Below are 22,008 nucleotides of genomic sequence, written 5' to 3'. Positions count from 1 at the left end.
GGTTCAGTATTGGGTCCATTGTTGTTTTCTGTATTTATAAATGATATTGATGATGGTATATAAAGCTTAATGTCCAAGTTTGCAGACGATACGAAGGTTGGCAGTGTTGTTAAGGACAGTATGCTGCTGCAAGGTGGCGAATGAAGTTTAACATTGACAAATGTAAAGCACTACATATGGGAAGCAGCAACCCCAGAGCAACATATCAACTCTGTGGTACTACAGTGGTAGAGAACGAGAAGAACCTGGTGGTAATTTTGCAGGCAGATATGAAGTTTTCTGAGCAGTGCAGACAGTCTGCAAGAGTAGCTCATAGTGTCTTGTCAATGATATACAGGAATTTTTCTAGCAGGGATAAGGAAGTGATTATCCCCTTATATAAGGCAATGGTCAGGCCACACCTCGAGTACTGTATACAGGTCTGGAGGCGTCATTTTAAGAAGGATGGAGAGCTGTTGGAACGAGTACAGAGAAGGGCAACAAGATTAGTGAATGGAACGAAGGGTTGCTCTTACGAAGAAAGGCTTAAGGTTTTGTAAATTACAATGTTTGGAGACTAGGCACCTGCGAGGTGTATAAAGCCTTGAATGGTTTGGGCATGCTCGATGCTGATGGAATTCTTCGTGTTGCTCAGAAATCATTTGAGAGGGCATAAATTCAAATTGAGGAAAGACAGATGTAAGATAGATGTGTGGAAATTTGCCTTTAGCCAGCGGTTGGTTGGCTGGTGGAACAGACTTCCATCCTTTGTTGTGGAAGTTGATAGCCTAAATAAATTTAAGGCTGAGCTGGACAGGTACTTGGAACGAACGGAGGGGTGAAATCGGAGCGTGTTTTTTTTTTTTTTTCGCTGATGCGGCATAAGCTTGCTTTCTTGCATCATATGCCTCTGCTAATGCTAATGTCCTGGATACATTTAATAGCATACACACCAGACTTAAGTTCACTTTAGAAATATAAATCCTGCAGAATAAATTCATAAATTTTCCGAATTTTACTTTAGCTAGGGTTAGTGAAAATATACATTTTAAAATTTATAGGAAGCCGACGAATACTGTAAAATTTTTGCACTGTTCAATCTATCATCCTTTCACATATAAATGGAGCATTATTTTTAATCAGTTTCACAATGCATATAAATACAGCTCCATGCAGGATTCCTTATTGGGATGAGCTTATGGAAATTACAAAAAGATTTTTAAATAGGTGTTATTCATTAGGTATCATTATGCAAATTAGTCAACAGGCAAAATATAAATTGGAAACAGGTACAACAAATAGCAGAGCGGATCATAAACATTTTATTAAAGTTCTGTCTATACAGCATTGGGATACACAATTCATTAACATTTTTAAGAACACTGAATTTAAGATTGTTTCACAACCCAAGAGTAAACTGTATGCCGTCTTGAAACATAGAGCAATTGGTGTAGTCCCTACCATGGAAGCTAATAACATTGTTTACAATATTCCTTGTGGTGGGTGCAATTCCGGTTATATTGGCTCTACCCAAAATTTACTTTCGATAAGTATACGGCAGCATGTGGCATCGGTTAGAGCAGGTGCCTCGGCGCTTGCGTTTCATGCGTTCAATGATGGACACGTGTTCCTTTTTAATGAATCGAAAATTCTTAGTACACAGCAGGAATATTTTAATTTATTAATTGCTGAAACATTAGAAATGAATTAGTACTTAATATATGCAGACCTTATAATATTTCCGACTCGTGGACTTTAAAGCGTAAGTATGTAAAGTAATTCATACATTGGTCTATATAAATAATCTTGTGTCAGGTTTCAATACTTTTTTAGATATAACAGGGATATCAATCACATATGGTTTTGTACTTCTTGTGAACACCGAAAATCCGAATAAGTTGGTCACTTTAAAGAAGAAGTTGTAAACGGTTTTAAAGTTTAAATTGTTTGTGTATTGATGAATATTTGTTTTGTGGTTTTAAGATTTTTTGCGAAAATTGTTTTTCAGTTATTATGGTAGCATTCGATATTGGTTGGTTTTTTTTTGGCGATTGGTAGCTGCTGACTGTCCATGGCTCCTCTCGGCACTCTTGGTGTGATATGAGAATTGAATGCTTGAGGATTTCAATTAGTAGCTATTTTTAATTTGATTTATTTAAGACTAAGTACATGTGGTGGGTTCATATAATAATACATTCATCCACGATTGAGTGTCGAGAGAATTACAGTCCTACTAAAAAGGTTTTTTTTTTTTTTTTAATGTAAACCCCAAACACGAGAGGCATTAAATCCTATAGTACTTAGTACCATGTGTGGGTTGGAAGTTGAGAAGATGAAAGAAGGCTCCGGGTGCCAAGCTTTCCGTGACCAAGCGATTTCTGTGCGTATCTCAAAGTGTTATTTCCAAAGAGCCTTCAAGTTATAGATTATATTTTGTTTCAACAACCGTTTTCTTTATTTATTAATTAGTGTAGCTCTTTTACACCAGAAGAAGTAGGCAAAGGCTCACAGAAAGGAAAGTTACCTTTCTGTTTTTTATTTCTATTAGTACTAACTAACTAACTTAGCCGATTGGTCACCTTGTGGCAGTGCTCCTGCCTCCCTGTGGCGGGGCCGGAAATCTGAATGGTAAAACCAACCCCAGGGCCAAAAGGAGCAAAACATGGAATGTGACAAATTTTCACCAATTAAAATGGTACGACGACTGAAATCTGGCGACCTGCTTGTTGAAACCACCAACTCCGAACACTCTGAGTCTCTACTCAGACTCACCTCATTTGGAGGAGTTCCAGTTAAGGTGTCCCCACATGCCACACTTAATTCATTCAAAGGTGTTATTTCTGAATGGGACCTAATGAATGTCTCAGAAGAAGAAATTGTTCAGGAACTGCAGGATCAGAAAGTCACACAGGCAAAACGAATTATGATGAAAAAAGATGGCAAACTCCTTCCAACTCGCAGCATAATTTTGACATTCAGCTCACCTAATTTTACCTTCATCAATAAAAGCAGCATATTTGCATTCGCCCATATATTCCAAACCCAATAAGATGTTACAAGTGTCAGAAATTCGGACACTCACAAACAGTCTGTCAAGGAGACCCTGTATGTCCTAACTGTGGTTCAAAAGATCATTCCCAGGCTGACTGTAAAGCCCAGGCTCTGCTCTGCTCTGCCTCAATTGTAAAGGCAACCATCCAGCCTTTTCTAAAAATTGTGAACAGTGGAAGTATGAGAAAAAAATCCAGAAATATAAAATAGAAAAGAAAGTTCCATTCCCAGAAGCAAGAAAGAAAATACAACCAATGACACCTAGACGCATGTATGCTGAAGCATCTAAAAAGTTTCATTCAGTATCAGTCCAGACTGATACCTCATTACCTCCAAATATCTATTTCGGAATGGGCTTGTTCCCTGCTCAGTTCTGTACCTCAACCTTCAAAGCAACAGATTTCTAGCAGAGCTAACAACACACCAGTCACGATACCACCTTCTGCCAATGCAGCTCCCGTAAGATCCGTCCAAGCTGATAATGCAGATTATAATCGAAAACAGACATTTGACTCCTCCCTTATGGATACTAATGAAATTTCCAGTCAAGATGATACCGAAACCATTCTGGAGATCCATCCAGAGGATGAAATAGACACAAGACCTGTTTTCTCAAAAAGAGATAAAGTTAATATTGACTGTGTCAAAAAACAGACTTCCAGAAAGCAGTCAGATTCAGTTTCACTTCATCTAAATTTAAACAATGAACAACGTTGTCCAATGGAATTGTAGAGTCTTCAGGAGCAATATTGATGACATATACGACATAATTAGTATCTCCCTCGATATAAAACTATACTCTTTTCAGACAAGATAGACCTGTTGCAAATAATGCTCGTGGTGGAGTAGCCATTCTCATAGATTCGCGAGTCCCATGCAGACGCATTTCTTTACAAACCTCTATAGAAGCTGTTGCTACCCGAATAGCAATTGGCATCACTCTGACTCTTGTTTCGATCTATCTACCACCCAATCATCCTTGTACTATTCACGAACTTGAAAATCTTATCCTGCAGTTGCCAACTCCTCTCTGTTTATTGGGCGACTTCAATGGACACCATCCATTGTGGGGTTCTCCCAATGCAGATGGACGAGGGCAACTCATTGAAATGCTTATTGACAGACAAAACTTAACCATACTAAATACTGGTTCACCAACTTACATCCACCTCCCAACAGGAACAAGTGTCTGCAATAGATCTATCTATATGCTCTCCGATCCTCTTTCCTAATATTGAGTGGACAGCTCTAGATGATCCACTAAACAGTGACCACTACCCATTAATCTGTAAAATCCAAACATCACACTCTTCAACTGCAGAAAACCACATAAAATGGAAATTTTTCAAGGCAGATTGGGCCAAGTATACCTCTCATGTTTCATTAGATAAACAGATCATCGAATCTTTCCCAATTGACACAGCCACTGATCATATCACCAGACAAATTCTAGAAGCTGCATCTATTGCCATTCCACAATCACAGTCATTCACCTATAGACCCATAAACTATTGGTGGGATGAAGAATGTAAGAATGCCAAAAAAGAAAAAAACCGAGCAAGGAATATTAGCATTAGTAGAGGCATATGATGCAACAAAGCAAGCTTATGCAGCATTAGCCAAAAAAAAAAAAAAAACCACTTCCATTTCGCCCCTCCGTTCATTCGAAATACCTGTCCAGCTGAGCCTTAAACTTATTTAGGCTGTCACCTACCACAACAAGGGATGGAAGTCTGTTCCACCAACCAACCAACTACCCGTTGGCTAAAGGCAAACTTCCGCACATCTATCGTACATCTGTCTTTCCTCATTTTGAATTTATGCCCTCTCAGGTGATTATTCTGAGCAAGAGGAAGAATCCCATCAGCATTGAAAAGAAAGTTCAAACCGTTCCAGGGTTTATATACCTCTATCAGATCACCTCACCGGTGCCTGCTCTCCAGACACTGTAATTTGCAAAACTTAAGCCTTTCTTCGTAAGAGCAACCCTTTGTTCCATTCACTAATCTTGTTGCCCTTCTCTGTACTTGTTCCAGCAGCCCTACATCCTTCTTGAAATGAGGCCTCCAGACCTGTATACAGTACTCAAGGTGTGGCCTGACCATTGCCTTATACAAGGGAATAATCACCTCCTTATCCCTGCTAGAAAAATTCCTGTATATCATTGACAAGACACTATGAGCTACTCTTGCAGCCCATCTGCACTGCTCAGAGAACTTCATATCTGCCTGCACAATTACCCCCAGATCCTTTTCATTCTCTACCACTGCCAGTGTAGTACCATAGAGTTGATATGTTGCTCTGGGGTTGCTGTTTCCCATATATAGTACTTTACATTTGTCAATGTTAAACTTCGTTTGCCACCACTCAGCCCATCTGCTCAACCTTTCCAGATCCTGTTGCAGCAGCATAGTGTCAGTAGTGTCCTTAACAACCCTGCCAACCTTTGTATCGTCTGCAAACTTGGACATTAAGCTTGATTTACCATCATCAATATCATTTATAAATACAGAAAACAATAATGGACCCAACACTGAACCCTGAGGGACTCCACTAATAACATTAGTCCATGATGAGCAGTGTCCATTGATTACCACTCTGTCTTCTCCCCCTCAACCATTCCTTTATCCATAGCAGCAATTTGCCTCCAATGCCATTTTGCTCCAATTTCTGCAGCTGTCTTCCATGTGCAAAACAGTATCAAAAGCCTTTCTAAGATCCAAATATATAATATCAAAGTTATTCCCTGCATCCAGTTCTTTTGTGACTGCATCATAGTATCCAATCAAATTGGTCAGGCAAGACTTTCCCTTAACAAACCTATGCTGTGTTTGAGCTATAATTGAAGTCTTGTCTAGATGATCCTGCAGTGCTTAACCAGTGCCTCCATTAATTTTCCTGGAACAGAAGTTAAATTCACAGGTCTATAATTACTTGTGTCAGCCTTTGATCCTCCTTTGTGAATTGGGGTCACATTTGCAAAATATGCAAAATATTCATTTAGTTTGTTAGCTACCTGAGTAGGATCATCAACAGTTGAACCATCGATATCAAATGGACCAATCTGATTCATCCCCTTCCTTCTAGAGTTTACATAAGTAAAGAACTCTTTGCTGTTTTTCTTTGCATCCTTTGCCAAGGATTTCTCGTAATCTGCCTTCGCCTGCCTAACCTCGTTTGTAACTTGCTTACAGATCAACTTATATCTATCATAGGCTTCTGTGTCACATGTTAATTTATATGTATCCCATGCATTTTTCTTCTCTGCCATATGTCTCTTTAGTTCATATGACATCCATTTAGGCCTAAACCTAAATATATTCCGCAAATACCCTACTGCCAATAAGCTTATAAATTATAAGAAACTCAGAGCCAAAGCCCGACACATCAGAAAGAAAGCTAAAAAAAACTCTTGGGTCTGATTTGCAACTTCAGTAAATAAAAATATTGATGTAAAAATAATGTGAAAAAAAATAAGACAGCTAAATGGCAAATTTCCTCCATTATCCTTGCCAATATTCAACTGGAAAGACAGGCGCTCTCTACTCCTGTAGAGATTGCGAATACTCTGGGGACAGTATTCTCCCAGTTGTCTGCCTCAACCTCATATGATCTGTCATTTCAGAAGATCAAAGATTCAGCCGAAAAATCAAAATTTATCTTCAAAACCACTGCTTCTCTACCATACAATCAGGCACTTACTATGATCGAACTTCAAGAAGCTATATATTCCTCAAAGAACAATGCTGCTTGTCTTGACGGAGTGTATTACATAATGCTTCAACACTTAGACAATAAATTATTATCCTTGCTGCTGACCTTTTACAACTGTATATTTATTGAACATTCATACCCCACTCGCTGGCATCACTCCTATGTACTGGCAATTGCCAAACCAAGGAAAGATCATTCTATCGCTCACAATTATAGACTCATTTCTCTTACCAGTTGCTTGAGTAAAACTTTCAAAAAAATTATACACTGCTGATTAACATGCTATCTGGATTCAAAACATCTGATCTCTGATAACCAGCTTGGTTTCAGAAAAAATTGCTCATCCCTAGATCTTATGGTCAAAGCTGAAACAAATATCAGGAATTCATTTATCCAAAATGAACATCTTGTCATGGTCTGCCTTGACATAGAGAAGGCCTTTGACACCACCTGGCATTTTGGTATCTTGAAAGATCTTCATTCCCTTGACCTGAGAGGTCACTTACCATGCTACATACATCACTTCCTTCAGTATAGATCTTTTCAAGTTCGCTACAGACAAGTCTTCTCGCAAATCTATATACAAGAGGAAGGAGTCTCACAGGGCTCAGTTCTCAGTGCTAGTTTATTTGCATTGAGAATAAATCATATTACCAAATGTATTCCCAACACTGTGAACTCGTACCTCTACACCGATGATCTGACTGTTTCCTGCAGTTCGCTGAATATGAACTTCATTGAAAGGCAACTACAAATCTCACTAAACAATATTGAACTATTTATGACACAGAACAGTTACCGACTATCTCATTCAGAAATCTAGTGCATCCTGACCCAGAGCTACACCTGACAAATCATCCTATCTCGGTTATGAGTAGCATTTGCCTCCTCTGTCTAATTTTTGATAGGAAACTTAATTTTTTAGAACATATCAAATATCTCCGGACAACCTGCCAGAAAAAAATGAATATTCTCAGAGTTCTTTCTTCCTCAACATGGGGTGCAGACCGTTACACTTTACTTCACCTGTATAGAACTCTAATTAGATCTCGTCTTGATTATGGGGACCCGGTCTATGACTCTGCTAGGGAGAGTGTGCTAGTACAGCTTGCTCCTATTCAACATTCTGCCCTCAGGATTGCTACAGGTGCTTATAGAACATCGCCAGTACAAAGTATCTACGCTGAAGCCCATGAAGTTCTGCTCTGCCTCAAAAGAAAGGTGTTACTTCTGAATTATGCTGCTAAAATTCAAAGCCACTGCTCATCCATCCCATTTGGCCTATACTTAGTGATCTTGTTGAATGCAATCAGTACAAACATGCTCGACAATGCTCATTCAGCTTCCTTCCAAATCTAAAAGAACCTCTAAAACACTCTCATATCATAGGCAACGATGCTAATCCCTTCGAGTTATTCTGTTTTCTTAAACGAATAAAATTATATGATCATCTCTGACTGTTTCCACAACAGTCACCATTGATGACTTTCATATCACTGATAGGTGCAATATGGTCTAAGCAGCCCTTGTGCCAAAAATAACAACAACAACAGACGAAAGAAGATATTTGTTGACATTGGACTTGAACTTCTGTAGACGGTAATTTTCAGGAAATACATATGAAGGAAGGTTGTTCCAGAAAACGGCAGTTGAATGAATAAATGAGGAAGATGAAAAGTTGGTTCTGTGGGTTTGAAGTTGAACAGTAAATGGATGTTGTCTGGTGGCGGCACGTGTTCGGACTGTTTTGAAAGAGAGAGCGGGAATTATAGAAGCCAATTCAGAAGAACAGTGCCCATGGAAGTATCTGTAGAAGAGGCATGCAGCAGAAACAGTGCGTCTATGAGAAAGCGAGTGGAGAGACTCTGTTAGAGATGAATCATTAATTAACCTAACTGCCCTCTTCTGAACGGAATCAAGAAGCCTGAGAGAGGTTTTGGGGGTACCACCCCAGATGTGGGAACAATATTCCATGGTAGAGCGGATTTGCGATTTGTACAGAGTGAACAGCTGTTTGGAAGAAAAGTAACACTGAGAGTGAAAGAGAAAATCAAGTTTTTAGATGTAGAGGAAGCAATATTTGTAATGTGCTTGTGCCAAGAGAGATTAGAAGTCAGGGTAATCCCCAAAAGAGATTTATCATTTTGCCTAGAAATCGGAGTGTCATCAAAGATAAGCATAGGAGCAGATGAATAATTTTTGCGAGATATAAAACAAGACTGAGTTTTAGAAGAATTGAAATCAACTAAGTTGTCTTTGCCCCACCGGAGAATTATCTTGAGATCGGCACTTAAGGAATTGGTAGCAGATTTTCGAGAAGTTGAAGCTGATTGAGCAGGGCAGGGTTTCTCAAAATGGAAAGTGGAATGCAATGTGCTATCATCGGCAAAACCATGGATAGGATTTCCAGTCAATAGAAGAAGGTCATTAATATACAAAAGGAAAAGGGTGGAAAGAACTGAACCTTGGGGGACACCAGCATTAGTGGAGAACTTAGAAGGCAGAGAGCCATCTACCATCACCCCCAGTGAGCGATCAGAGAGAAAACTGGATAACCAATTACAAAAAACAGTTGGCAAACCATAAGATGGAGGCTTGTTTAGAAGACCTTTATGCCAAACACGATCGAAAGCCTTTGAGATGTCAAGTGCAACTGCTTGTGTTTCACCGAACTTTTCCACTGAATTAGTCCATAAATGGGTAACATAAGCCAGAATATCACCAGAGGATTGACACTGACAGAATCCTTAGTGGCGATCGTTGATCAGACAGAAGGTTTCTAGGTAGTTTAAGAGTTGGCGGTTAATTGATTTCTCAATTACTTTAGAAAGAGTAGAAGTAATTGCAACGGGACGATAATTGGATGGGAGGGATTTGTCACCTTTTTTAGGAACTGGCTGGATATGAGCAAATTTCCAAGCCAGAAGGAAAAACACATTTGGAATAGGAAAGTGAAAAAAGCGGCAAAGAACAGGACTAAGTTCAGGAGCACAGGTTTTGAGAACAAGTGAAGAAATACCATTGGGACCTGGAGCTTTCTTAGCATCAAGATTCGTCAAAATCGTTCTGACATCCTTTTGACGGAAGACCACAGGAAGCATTGAATGCAGCGTGTTGGGAATGGTGGGAGGTGTTTTACCATGATCATTATTACATGAGTTGGAAGAAAAATGGGATGCTAGAAGGTCAGCTTTATCCTTGGCTGAAGTGACAACAGAACCATCTGGTTTTGACAGACGTGCGAGCAGAGATGGGCAGAAGTTGTGGCCAATAGCTCTGGCAAGAGACCAGAATGCTCGGCTACCATTAGGACAAGAAGCAAGATTTCTATTCTTAGCCTGTTCAAACTCTAGTTTGGACTGATTAATAACTGCTTTGCAATTGTTGCGAGCTTTTGGTGTAGGCAGAAAATGAAACTGAAGAATTGTAAACAAGCCAATTATGATATGCGACATTCTTCTCTTGAACAGGCTTAGCATATTTATTGAAAAACCAAGGTTAGATAAAGGACGAGATTTTAAAGTGAAGTGTGGGATAAAGGATTCCATTCCTGCAAGAATAATTTCACTGACACAATCTGAGCAAACATTGACATCAGAAGTTTTGAAACAGTAGTCCGACCAAGGAAAAGAAGAAAAGAAATCTTGCAGGTCATCCCATTTTGCATTCTTGTAATGCCAAACAGTACGATGTTGGGAGTAGCCATGAACATATCAAATTTGGTGATCTGAGTTGCCTGAAGAACCTCTCACTTCGACTGAGTACTTAAAAGGGTTGTTTGTGAGAAAATGATCAAGCATGTTGGCTGTATTCTTGTAGGTAAATGAACAATCTGTGCAAGGTCATTAGAAATTGCAAAAGCCTCAGCATCTCGACCAGCTGGGTCGGTGTGACTAGAAAATGGAAGCCAGCTGGAGTTGTGAACATTAAAATCACCAAGGAAAATTACCTCACTGTTAGGAAAGTTGGACTGGAAAAAGTCCAGTTGTAAAGAGAGCAAGTCAAAGAGCTCCGTGTGATTAGTGGAGTTGGGAGAATGGTAGAGACAGCAGATAAATTTGACACAATGAGGTAGAGAGATTTCAAGAAAGAGAAGATCGAAGAGAGGAGATTCCAAATTACCAATTCTCTGACAGGGAATATCGGAACGGACATATGCACAAGTACCACCTTTGAGGCGAAAGGAGTCATACAGCAAATAATTTGGACAACTCAGGTGTGCAGTAGTTGAATCAACTGATAACTGAAATTCAGTCAGAAAAAGTACATGAGGTTTGGCAGACTGCAAGTGCAAATGTACATCGTTGAGATTAGAATTCAGACCACGTATATTTGTGAAATGAATTAGGAAGTATTTGGGAGGTTTGGATCTTTTCGCAGATAAGCTTACTCTAAATTTTTGGATATGGCATACACATAAGAACATACCCAGATCCTTGACATAACTTGGCCTCAACAGTGCCCCACAACCGTCCCCCTCAACAGTGGGCTCCCTGCAGTCACTTATCTGGCAGAGTAGTGGTAGCAAGATTATACACTAGCTAATCTGGAAGTCTCCTAGAGAGTTACCAATAGGTTTGGTCTGGTGTACTAACTAGCGGTCAGCCTGCAACACCATTTTAGAGCTGTACCCTCGAAATATAACCACCTAGTACTGCCTGGTAACACAGAGGGTTGGCATTCCTCCATGTGGTGTGGGCACCACACCTTGACTCCTGCTTACGTTGGTTCACACCTGGTTGGTCACCCACCGTGTGCTTGTGCATAGAGGTTATACCCAGGATTACTATAGTCCTACCATCGTGAAGGTGCAAGCAGAGGAATTTGGCTGACACAGATCATCCTGACTTCGCCGAAATTGGGTCCACTTGACTTGAGTGTCACCCGAATATCAGTTCCATTAGCACTTTAGACTCCCAAGTACAAGTACAGGTATGAGGTTTCCTCTTATAATTTGACTGTTGTTGATCGTATCAAGCTGAAGAAGAGGCCTCTTGCCTTTGAAAGCTTCTCATTTTATTTTATATAAAGCATGTATATTTTAGCAATTTTATTTGGTTGTCTTATTTTATATTTCAATTGTATATAATCTTGTTTTATATTTCAATTGTATGTAATCTTGTTTTATATTTTAATTGTGTATAATCTTGTTTTATAATCCAATTGTATATAATCTTGTTTTATTTTATTTTAGAATAATTTTAATTTATATATACAAGAATTGATTTTAAAATCTTGTATATATTTATTTATATTTTCAGTTTCTAATTTTGTATCATTGTTTAATTTAATAAACCGCTTGAAGTCAGAAGCAGCAATATTTCCTTATGTCTAATCCTGATGCTTGAGAACTTCTTTCTAATATTTAGCACATTTATTGGGAAACAAAGGTTTAGATAAAGGATTATAAGTTGGAAAGTGGAATAATGGATTTCATTCTATGAGAATAATTTCATTGACATGATCTGAGCAAACATTGGGATCAGGAGATTTAAAACAGTATTCTTTTAATGCCAAACAGCATAAGGCCGTGTGTGTGTGTGTGTGTGTGTGTGTGTGTGTGTGTGTGTGTGTGTGTGTGTGTGTGTGTGTGTGTGTGTGTGTGTGTGTGTGTGTGTGTGTGTGTGTGTGTGAGAGGGAGAGTTGTCCATTGGTTAAGTGACCATTCACAAGTTGTGATCTGAGGTGCCTAAAGGACCACTAACGTCAACCACATACTTTGAAGGGTTGTTTGTGAGAAAAATATCAAGATTATTGCCTTTGTGGTTAGGAGTGTTTGGTATTCTGGAAGGTAAATGAACAAGCTGAGTTGAGGTTGTTAGTAATTCTTGAAAGCCTTGGCATCTCCTACAGCTTGGTCCATGCAACTAGAAATCCGAAGCTTGATGGAGTTGTGAACATTAAAATCAAAAAGGAAAATTGCCTCATTTTTAGGAAATTCAGCTTGGAGAAAGTTGAGATTCAAAGAAAGAAAGTCAGAGTTCAGAGTAATTAGTGAAGTTGGGAGAAGGCTAGAGGCAATAGATAAATTTGACAGACCAGGATGGAGATTTAAGTCAGAAGAGATCAGAATGAGGAGATTCGAAATTAGGAAGTCTCTGACAAGGAATATCAGATTGAATTCCTTGTCAGAGACTTGTTAGACTTGTTCACTTGAATCATAGTGAACAAGTATCACCTTTGAAGCAAAATGAATCATACAGAGAATAATTAGGGAAGTTGAGCGGAGTAGTGGATAAAGCAACTGATAATCCAGAATTAGCAGAAAAAGGTGTGGCTTGGAGGATTTAGGCTAAAATGAACATCATTGAGATTGAAAATAACACCATGTATATTTGTGGAATGAATGAGAAAGTTTTACCATCTGAGAACTTTGTCATAGAGATACTATATATTAAATTATTTGGTGGCTGTGATATACAGATATGATTGTGTGAATATGTTCCATCCCTCTAATCTGGATGAAAAGTCCAGCTATACTCTTAGAAGAATTTAAGTCTAATTATCTCATTTAGTTCTACTTCAGCAATCAAATGATGATGATGATGACTGTCTTGAGTTGGTACGTATATTCCTTGCCATTGTTGGTCTGTTTGTTCATCTTCGAGATGACATAATTTCATTTAAAGTCCCTGTTTCTTGAAAATTGCCTTTTTGTTTCTTCAATATCATTGGCACTACAAATAGAATTCATTTGAAATTTTTCATTCAACCATCCTGGAAATGCCACTGTGCACGATGCACAAGGTTTAATATGGTTTACATATAGTTTACCCTGATCTTCTCAAATGCTATCGAGGCAATGTTAGGTGGGTTGGAAAACTGCTAGCTTGGGGGGGATACGTAGACTAAAAGGTTAACAGTGGCCACAGGCAGAGACAAAAGTGATTCTTGCACTGCTTCTATTAGCATGAGCTACAGCCTGGAAGGCAAGATGCTTGAGATTTCCAGGACTGCCGGGAGTCAGTAGAATAAGTAAATACATGGACTGTGTTAAGGTAACTAAGAGTAGAAACAGGTGCATGTACACCAATGCTAGGAGTATAGTTAATACATTTGATGAGTTTGAAGTGCTCATTAGGACATCAAAGGTGGATATTGTGATAACAGAGACATGGTGTCACACAGACATAAGCAGTGCACAATTGGAATTTGTGGAGTACAATGTGTACAGAAAGGATAGGAAGGGAGGGAGGGGTTAGTCAAGAACATGCTTGATCATTTTGATCATGCTTGACTTGCCGTTAGTCAAGAAACACAAAATCTAAGGAAGTGCATCCAATCGACATTGGTGGACAATGCAATGTTGAGTCAGTTTGGTGTGACATAAGCACTGGGAAAGGGAAAATGATAGTAGGTGTGTGTTATAGGCCTAATGAATCTGATGAGTATAATGAGTAGTTGTGCAGAGAAATAGTGGGCCAGTAAATCAGAATGTCTTATAATGGGGGATTTTAACTTTACAGATATTGACTGGAACTTGTGGATTGGTCACTTGCACACTAGCAAGGCTTTTGTGGATTTATTGGATGACTGTTTTCTACAGCAACATGTTTGAGAGGCAACCAGAGGGAGTAATACTCTTGATCTGATAATCAGCAGTGATTATTCATGCTTAAGAATTTGCAGTTAAAAGAACCACAGGATGACAGTGATCACAATGTACTGATCTGGGATTTACTTAAAGATGTAACTATCATCAAGGGTAAAGAGAAGGGTTTTTGCTTTCATAAAGGTGACTACAGGGGTCTCAGACAGTTTTTAAATTCTCTACAGTGAGATCAACTGATGATGTTACCAATGTTGAATTCGAAATGGGAAGCCTTCAGGGACTTATTCTTGGAGGCTACTAGGCTTTTCATTCCAACTAAGAAATACTGTTCAAGGTTTAGGCCTAAATGGATGTCATGAATTAATGAGGCTCGTGGCAGAGAAGAAAAATGTATGGGATGGATATAAATTTCAGGCAACACAGAAGCCTACAGCAGATATAAGCTAGTATGTAATCAAGTCACAAAGGAGGTTCAAGGTGAAGTCAGATTATGAGAAATCTTTGGCAAAGGATGCAAAGAAAAACAGTAAAGAGTTCTTTACTTATGTGAACTCTAGAAGGAAAGAGATGAATCAGATTGGCCCACTTAACTTAGATGGGTTGATTATTAATGATCATGCTCAGGTAGCTGATAAACTGAATGGGTATTTTTCATCTACATTTACATGAGTAGTCATTCTAGGAGGGGAATGCCAGAAGTTTATCAAACTCTAACAGGGAGCTAAGTGATTTTGTAATAACTGAGAGCAAGGTGAAGGAGAAATTGTTGAAGTTAAACATAAGGGAAGGCACCTGGGGTGGACAGAATCTATCCAGTTATATTAAAGGAGGCAGCAAAGGTAGTAAGAAACCCTTAGCCATAATTATGAGAGCTTCCTTGGACTCAGAGGAAATCCCCATGGACTGGAGGTGTGCAAGTGTATCATCAATTCACAAAGAGGGTTCAAAAGGTGACGTAAATTATAGACCTGTTAGTTTAACTTGTGTTCCAGGGAAAATAATGGGGTCATTGGTTAAAGAAGCATTGCAGGATCATCCAGACAAGACTGCAGTGATAGTTAAGACACAGCAAGTACAGCAAATATTGTTACCAAATACACAGGGTGGTATATTAGTAGTAGTAGTAGTAGTAGAGGCATGTGATGCAAGAAAGGAAGTGTATGAGCTTATGTAGCATCAGCCAAAGGGGGGGGGGGAATTCACATATCCAATCTATCTCTAAACGTTTGTCCACTTCCTCCTTGAATTTGTTTAAGCTGTCAACTTCCACAATGACTGATGGAAGTCTGTTCCAGCAATTAACCACCTGCTGGCTAAAGGCAAATTTCTGCACATCTATTCTACAACTGTCTTGCCTCAATTTGAATTTATGCCCCTTCAGGTTCATAATCTGAGCAAACGGAAGAATCCCATCAGAATTCAGAATTGCTACAGTTCAATAACTGTTTATATGAAGTACAAATGGTACAACAGGAAGCCAGTACAGCAGAAAAACAAATTTCATAATTGGAAAAGCTGACATTTGGTGTCACATGGCTTCTGACTGAAAAAAAAAAAAGACTACAAATAATGTGGCTCAGCATATAAGAATTGAATATAAACATCAGTTAACATTGATTTAGCTTTTCAGATTGTTTTGGTGAAATGGAAATAGATGGTAGTGTAATTATTGCACTAAATTTTATTTTATTGTGTAATTGAAATAAATTTACAGAATAAATTTTATTTTATTCTGTAATCGGATACACAGATGGGCATGGCTACCACGGTATTAGACTAGAAGTGCAATTTTATGATGTTATAGTGATTGCAACATCAAACTGTAGTGGGTTAAAAAAATAGAAGATTAATCTGTTGGCAATATGTTTGCTTGAAAGTATTGTAATACTGTATTGTGGCATCTCATGGTTGAGGAAAAGCTTGAGTATCAAGACTGTTACAGTAACTACTTAATTTAACTTCTGCTGCCCACAAAAACTCATGAGAGGATAAGCAAGTCCTACTTTTAATTATTTTGCAAAGGCAAAAGTAGCATTACCTATTTATAATTTTAAATCTTTTCTTAATCTCTTTTCTTAATAGCGATAATCACTTATAAGTCAGAGTTAAAACCAAGTTATTGATATTTTCCATTATTCCTAAATATATATAAAATTTTTATGTATACTGAATTAAAATTTACTTATACTGTCTTCCTTTTTTTTGTTGGAAGTAGTAGTTGTTGATGCAAGAGACCTGATAAGGCATTATTCTTGTCTTTTACATAACTCCCATATAAATGGGAGTTATGTAAAAGACAAGAATTCGTTTATGCCAGAATAGTTATATTTATTGAGATAGGACTTTCACACTGTATGTTTTGTGAATTAGGATCTAAATTTTTTTCCCCCTGTAGTTATGTATTTATGCAAAAATATTTTAATTATAAAATTAAGGGAGAAAAGAACAGTAACTCAGTACAAAGATATTAATTAGTATAAGTTTCCAAAGAAGTTTTTAAACCTCTTTGCTAAGATTTAGTTAAATGGTGTTAAGCTGAAATTTATAATATAAAATGTTTAATTTTCTTTTACGTTTAGGCACAGAAAGAATCTTTGGAGAATGAGCTAAATTTTGAAGAACTTTCTATCTTGCGAGAACTTGTGATGGAGAAAATTAAAAAAGAAATTACCAAGGTGATAGGTTTTAAGGAATATATTTTTCGAAATTACTTTAAAAATAGCCATGTATTCAGTTGGGATGAATTAAAAACCACATTCTGTTTGATAAATTTCCTGTTGTGTCTGTAACATACTAGTTAAAAACTTGGAATAGGGTGATCATCTCTATTTTATTTATTTATCTTATATTTAAGCAGAAATATCCAGATAGTAAACTTAGATAACAATTCAGTTATAAATGTGAAAAATTAATATAAGGAGTGTAAGTTATTTTATTTACTTATCCATTGTTATTCCGGCTTCTTGGTAGGTCAGTAAGGAAACCAGTCAACTCCATTTAGTTCTGTCTTCCCATCATTTCTCTGTCTCTCTCTCTCCAGCTCCTCCCAGGTAATGCCTCTTCTCTCCACATTGCTCTTCATCCCTTCTTTTCATCATCTTCTTGGCCTTCCTCTTGGTCTTTTATTCTCCATTTTCATTTTTGACTTACCAAGACATAGACATAGCAGTCTGTGATCTACCATTCACTTAACTTGTCCAAACCATCTTAGCCTGTTTTTCTCTTAATCTTTTCTTGTAATTGTTTTTCTCCTGCTTTCTCTCGAATGGCCACATTTCTTATTCTGTTTCTCGTGATCTTTCCTTGCAAACCTCTCAAACTTCATTTCTGTTGCTTACATTCTGATAATATTCTTACCTCCTTTTTCCAAAGTAGATCATTTACAGTTATAAAACATTCTTTCTTTGTTGCTCTTCTACGTATATCTTACCAATCTCCCTTCTTTTTCCACTATGCCCCCTAAATATCTGAAACTATCCACCACTTTCACTCAGTAAAGTTGTCAATTATCTCGTCTCTCTCTCTCATTGCATTATTCTTAGCATCACTAAACTCTGAAATGTATCTCTTTGCTTTCTCCATTCAACCTGCTCCTGTACCACCACCTCTCTCTTTCCTGTAAATTAACAAGTAATCTGCAAATGTCATCACTTTCAATATTTCTGTTCCAATTCTCAATTTTTTCTGTCTCCTTTATCTCGAAATATCTTCTTGATATCCCTTTCTCTGTCCTCTCTTTCCCCTACATCTTATTCCATTGTATTTCATTTTTCCCTGATGTTCTCTAGCCTCCTAAAATAGTCTTTCTGATCAGTAATTATTCTTCCCTTCTCAGGTGATATTGTTCCTCTCTATTCCTCCTCCCATTCTTCACTAATCCATATAACATCTTTTTCTCATTATTAACATCCCGAAGAGCATGTGACCACCTCTCCAACCACTTCTCCTCTAACTATTCTCTTTGCATCCTTCTTTTTCTCTCTCTCTCTGAATCATCTCGCTCTTTTATTTTCTCTCTCTGAATCATTCATTGGGTTTTTACATCTCTTTCTAAAGGTCATATTCTTCCTTAAAGTTGCCTCTTTTTTTCTCTCATTCCCACTATTGTTGTCTGTTTTGGTTGCCTCATACTGCTTGTCCTCCCACACACTTCCTCTGCAGTTGCAACCAAAGCATTTTTAAATCCTTCCCATTCCTCCTGTACAAGGAGTACAGGAGGAATGGGAAGTTCTCAGTTTCTCTATTTCTCTGTACATTTTTCCTGTATCCTCATTTTTCAGCCTCCATATCTTTATCTTCCTCTCTTGTTTTCTTTTACTGATGTTAGTACTCCTATAAATAGTTTATTCACTGTCCATAGCTACTCCTGTTACTACCTTAATATCCTTCACTGTCAGCCATAGGTTGTTACTAATCAATATATAGTCAATTATTTATTTCTATCCAAAATTTAAAACAAATACACCAACCGTTTAACTATAATGGTTTAATACTGAAAATAAAATGTACCAAACGATACTACACTGAAAAATAATATGTGCAAAAAACTGATTTACAAAATAAAATATATGATAAAAATTTTAAAATATAAAATATTTAAAATACAATAAAATTAAAAGCGATAAAACATTGACTGAAGCTTTCGGGGGCTTCCGCCTCCTTTCTCAACAACAATGATGTTTAAGCAACACATCCTTAAGTAACAGGCTCACAGCACACGTGGCTGACCAGGCGCATGCTCAATATTTCTTCCATGTGATCCAGAACCGGAAGCGGCTCAGGAGCGTGGAAATATAAAACGCTCGTCTTTGGCCAGGACCACGGCTTCCAACAGGAGGTGAAATCGAACACCCCTGTCCCTATTCATACTATTGTTCTCAGACGAGCCTATCCACAAACTCTCCAGCCACTTACGGTCCCAGAACCTGTGTGCCCGGTCAAGGATGACAGCATTCACAGGGGAGACCTGATGATGATTCTCCCAATAATGCTCAGCAATGGCGGACTTATTGAACTCTGCGGTCTGTATAGCTCGCATGTGTTCCCCCAGACGGTCTTTTAGTTGCCATCCTGTCTCCCCCACATAACATTCCCCACAATCCGGGTATTTGATCTCATATATGACCCCACTACTGGAATCCACAGGAATGGGGTCTGTGACCTGTGACAACACTGCATGCAACCTCTGGCCCGGAAGTTGCACACAGCGTGCCTGAAAGTCACGTAGCATTCTTGAAATTCGATCTGACAAGCCCGGATAGTAGGGAATATAAACTCTGGCGACTGGAACGGACGGTGTTCCATGATTAGGCTCCACGCCTCTATTATATTTATCAATGACCCTCTGGGGGTAACCGCATTTCATAAGATCTGCCCTAACTTGCCCAATTTCTCTCTCTCTCTCCTCAGAGGTACTACAATGTGTCCTAACCCTACCCAAAAGTGCCCTGGCCACACTGTTTTTATGCTGCGCAGTCTGTGCTGACCTATAATCGTATATGAGATCAAATGCGATATGAGATCAGATGGCGACTAAAAGACCGTCTGGGGGAGCACATGCGAGCTATACAGACCGCAGAGTTCAATAAGTCCGCCATTGCTGAGCATTATTGGGAGAAACATCATCAGGTCTCCCCTGTGAATGCTGTCATCCTTGACCGGGCGCACAGGTTCTGGGACCGTAAGTGGCTGGAGAATTTGTGGATAGGCTCGTCTGAGAACAATAGTATGAATAGGGACGGGTGTTCGATTTTACCCCCTGCTGGAAGCTGTGGTCCTGGCAAAAGACGAGTGTTTTATATTTCCACGCTCCCGAGCTGCTTCCGGTTCCGGATCACATGGAAGAAATATTGAGCATGCGCCTGGTCAGCCACGTGTGCTGTGAGCCTGTTACTTAAGGATGTGTTGCTTAAACATCATTGTTGTTGAGAAAGGAGGTGGAAGCCGCTGAAAGTTTCAGTCAATGTTTTATCGCTTTTAATTTTATTGTATTTTAAATATTTTATATTTTAAAATTTTTATCGTATATTTTATTTTGTAAATCAGTTTTTTGCACATATTATTTTTCAGTGTAGTATCGTTTGGTACATTTTATTTTCAGTATTAAACCATTATAGTTAAACGGTTGGTGTATTTGTTTTAAATTTTGGATATGTACTCTCCCAACCTCAGAGGCCTTTTTGAAGATATTTATTTTCTTCCTATCTCAGTCATACCTCATACAATTGAGTCTATCCTGTTTCTAATGCCATCCATTCCCCTTGCATAGGCCTATCATTCTTTCAAACTCATCATTTCTTCTCCCCTTTCCAAACTTGCCCAAAACTTTTTCATATCCTCTCTGTCTATGTCAACTTGTGCATTAACCCCCTATAACAATATGATTTTCTTCCTTTAAATATCTCTTCATCTTTTTCTCAAACATAACATTTTCCTTACTTTCACATCCTGTTTGTGGTACATGCACCTGCAACATCCAGGTACTCCATGACTGCCACCAAGTAAGCTGGTATTCAAAGAAAGTGCATCACCCCTGAAAATTGTAATTGTCTGAATAACGTAAGTATATGGCAATATTTCTTACTGATTGCATCAGATAAAATTGATATGCGTAGGTGATGACGTAATATTGCATCAGCTGTTACTCTCAGTTATATCAGCATGCTCTGCAAGAGTTGCAGTCATTCCTTGCTTGTGTCAGGATGGCAAGTTACGTGCAGTTGACGCCACAAAGAAAGACTGCTATTGTTGCTGTACGTGAGGAAAGATGTTCTTCCCGTCATATTGCTTATAGAGTGTCTTGTAATCAGTCAACAGTGAGTAGATTTCTTTCCAAACTCAAGAATACTGGTTCTGCTGATAGGAACCAGACACAAATGAGTCTCTACGCCAAAACAGGACCAAGTTTTGAAGTGCTTCTGCCTTAAAAACCGTAAAGCTTCTTAGTCTGTGCTGAAAAGAAAATGGGAAGAACATACAGGAGTGGTAGCAAGTGCAGTAACAGTCAGAAGACGCCTCTTCAAAAATGGACTTGTAGCCCATCATCCTAAGAAGCTCCTTCTCACACAAAAATGATAAAGGCCCAATTAATTTGGTGTAAGGAGCATGTCAAATGGACCCTCGAGCATTGGAAGTCAGTTATTTTCTCGGATGAGAAGAAATTCAACCTGCATGGCTCTGATGGGAGACAAATGATTCGCCGTAGACGTGTTGAAACACCATCCAGACTGCATAGTGTCTACAGTGAAATTCCCCCCAGCCAAATGATATGGGGTGTATTGTGGAGTAGGTCACCTGCAGTTCCTAAAAGGTTCCGTAAATGCCAATGGATACCTGGCTATATTGGAAGGCAAATTTCTGCCAACCATTACAGACCATTTCAACCTGCCAGGTAACTGCATCTTTCAGGACAACTCTTCTCCTTGTTATCGGGCAAAAAAGTAGGTAAGTAGGCACTTCTGTAGTGACATGCAGAAATGAAGTTAAAGTAGTTACTTTAACTTCATTTCTGCATTAGAGGTTTGACAGCAATGTGTTGACATTTGTTACAGGTGAAAAAATGGTTGTAAAAACAGTCCATTACAACTCTTAGCTAGCCAGGAAACAGCCCAGACCTGAATCCTATATAGAACTGTTGGCATTATGTGGAATCTGCAGTTGTCAGAAAGAAATCAAAGCCCCTTCGTGAACTTCAGGAACCCATAATTCGTGTT

The 22,008-nt window shown here is 38.5% G+C and overlaps 1 protein-coding gene across 6 annotated transcripts in view; it reads left to right on the top strand.

Annotated features, from left to right (window-relative positions):
* LOC150079291 (intermembrane lipid transfer protein VPS13D-like) overlaps positions 1 to 22,008 on the top strand; it is a 1,618,665-nt gene that overhangs the window by 196,861 nt on the left and 1,399,796 nt on the right. For all 6 annotated transcript variants that reach the window (XM_090383928.1, XM_090383929.1, XM_090383926.1 and 3 more), the window contains one exon: positions 16,876 to 16,971. In XM_090383928.1, the coding sequence (XP_090240054.1) occupies positions 16,876 to 16,971 (96 nt within the window). The remainder of the gene's footprint in view (positions 1 to 16,875; positions 16,972 to 22,008) is intronic.

This window comes from Mastigoproctus giganteus, chromosome 10 (genome assembly GCF_048544385.1).
Source record: "Mastigoproctus giganteus isolate SK-2022 chromosome 10, ASM4854438v1, whole genome shotgun sequence".
In the NCBI taxonomy this organism is placed as follows: domain Eukaryota; kingdom Metazoa; phylum Arthropoda; class Arachnida; order Uropygi; family Thelyphonidae; genus Mastigoproctus; species Mastigoproctus giganteus.
Note: the sequence above shows the minus strand (reverse complement) of the source record. Positions and strands in the feature narration are given on the sequence as shown.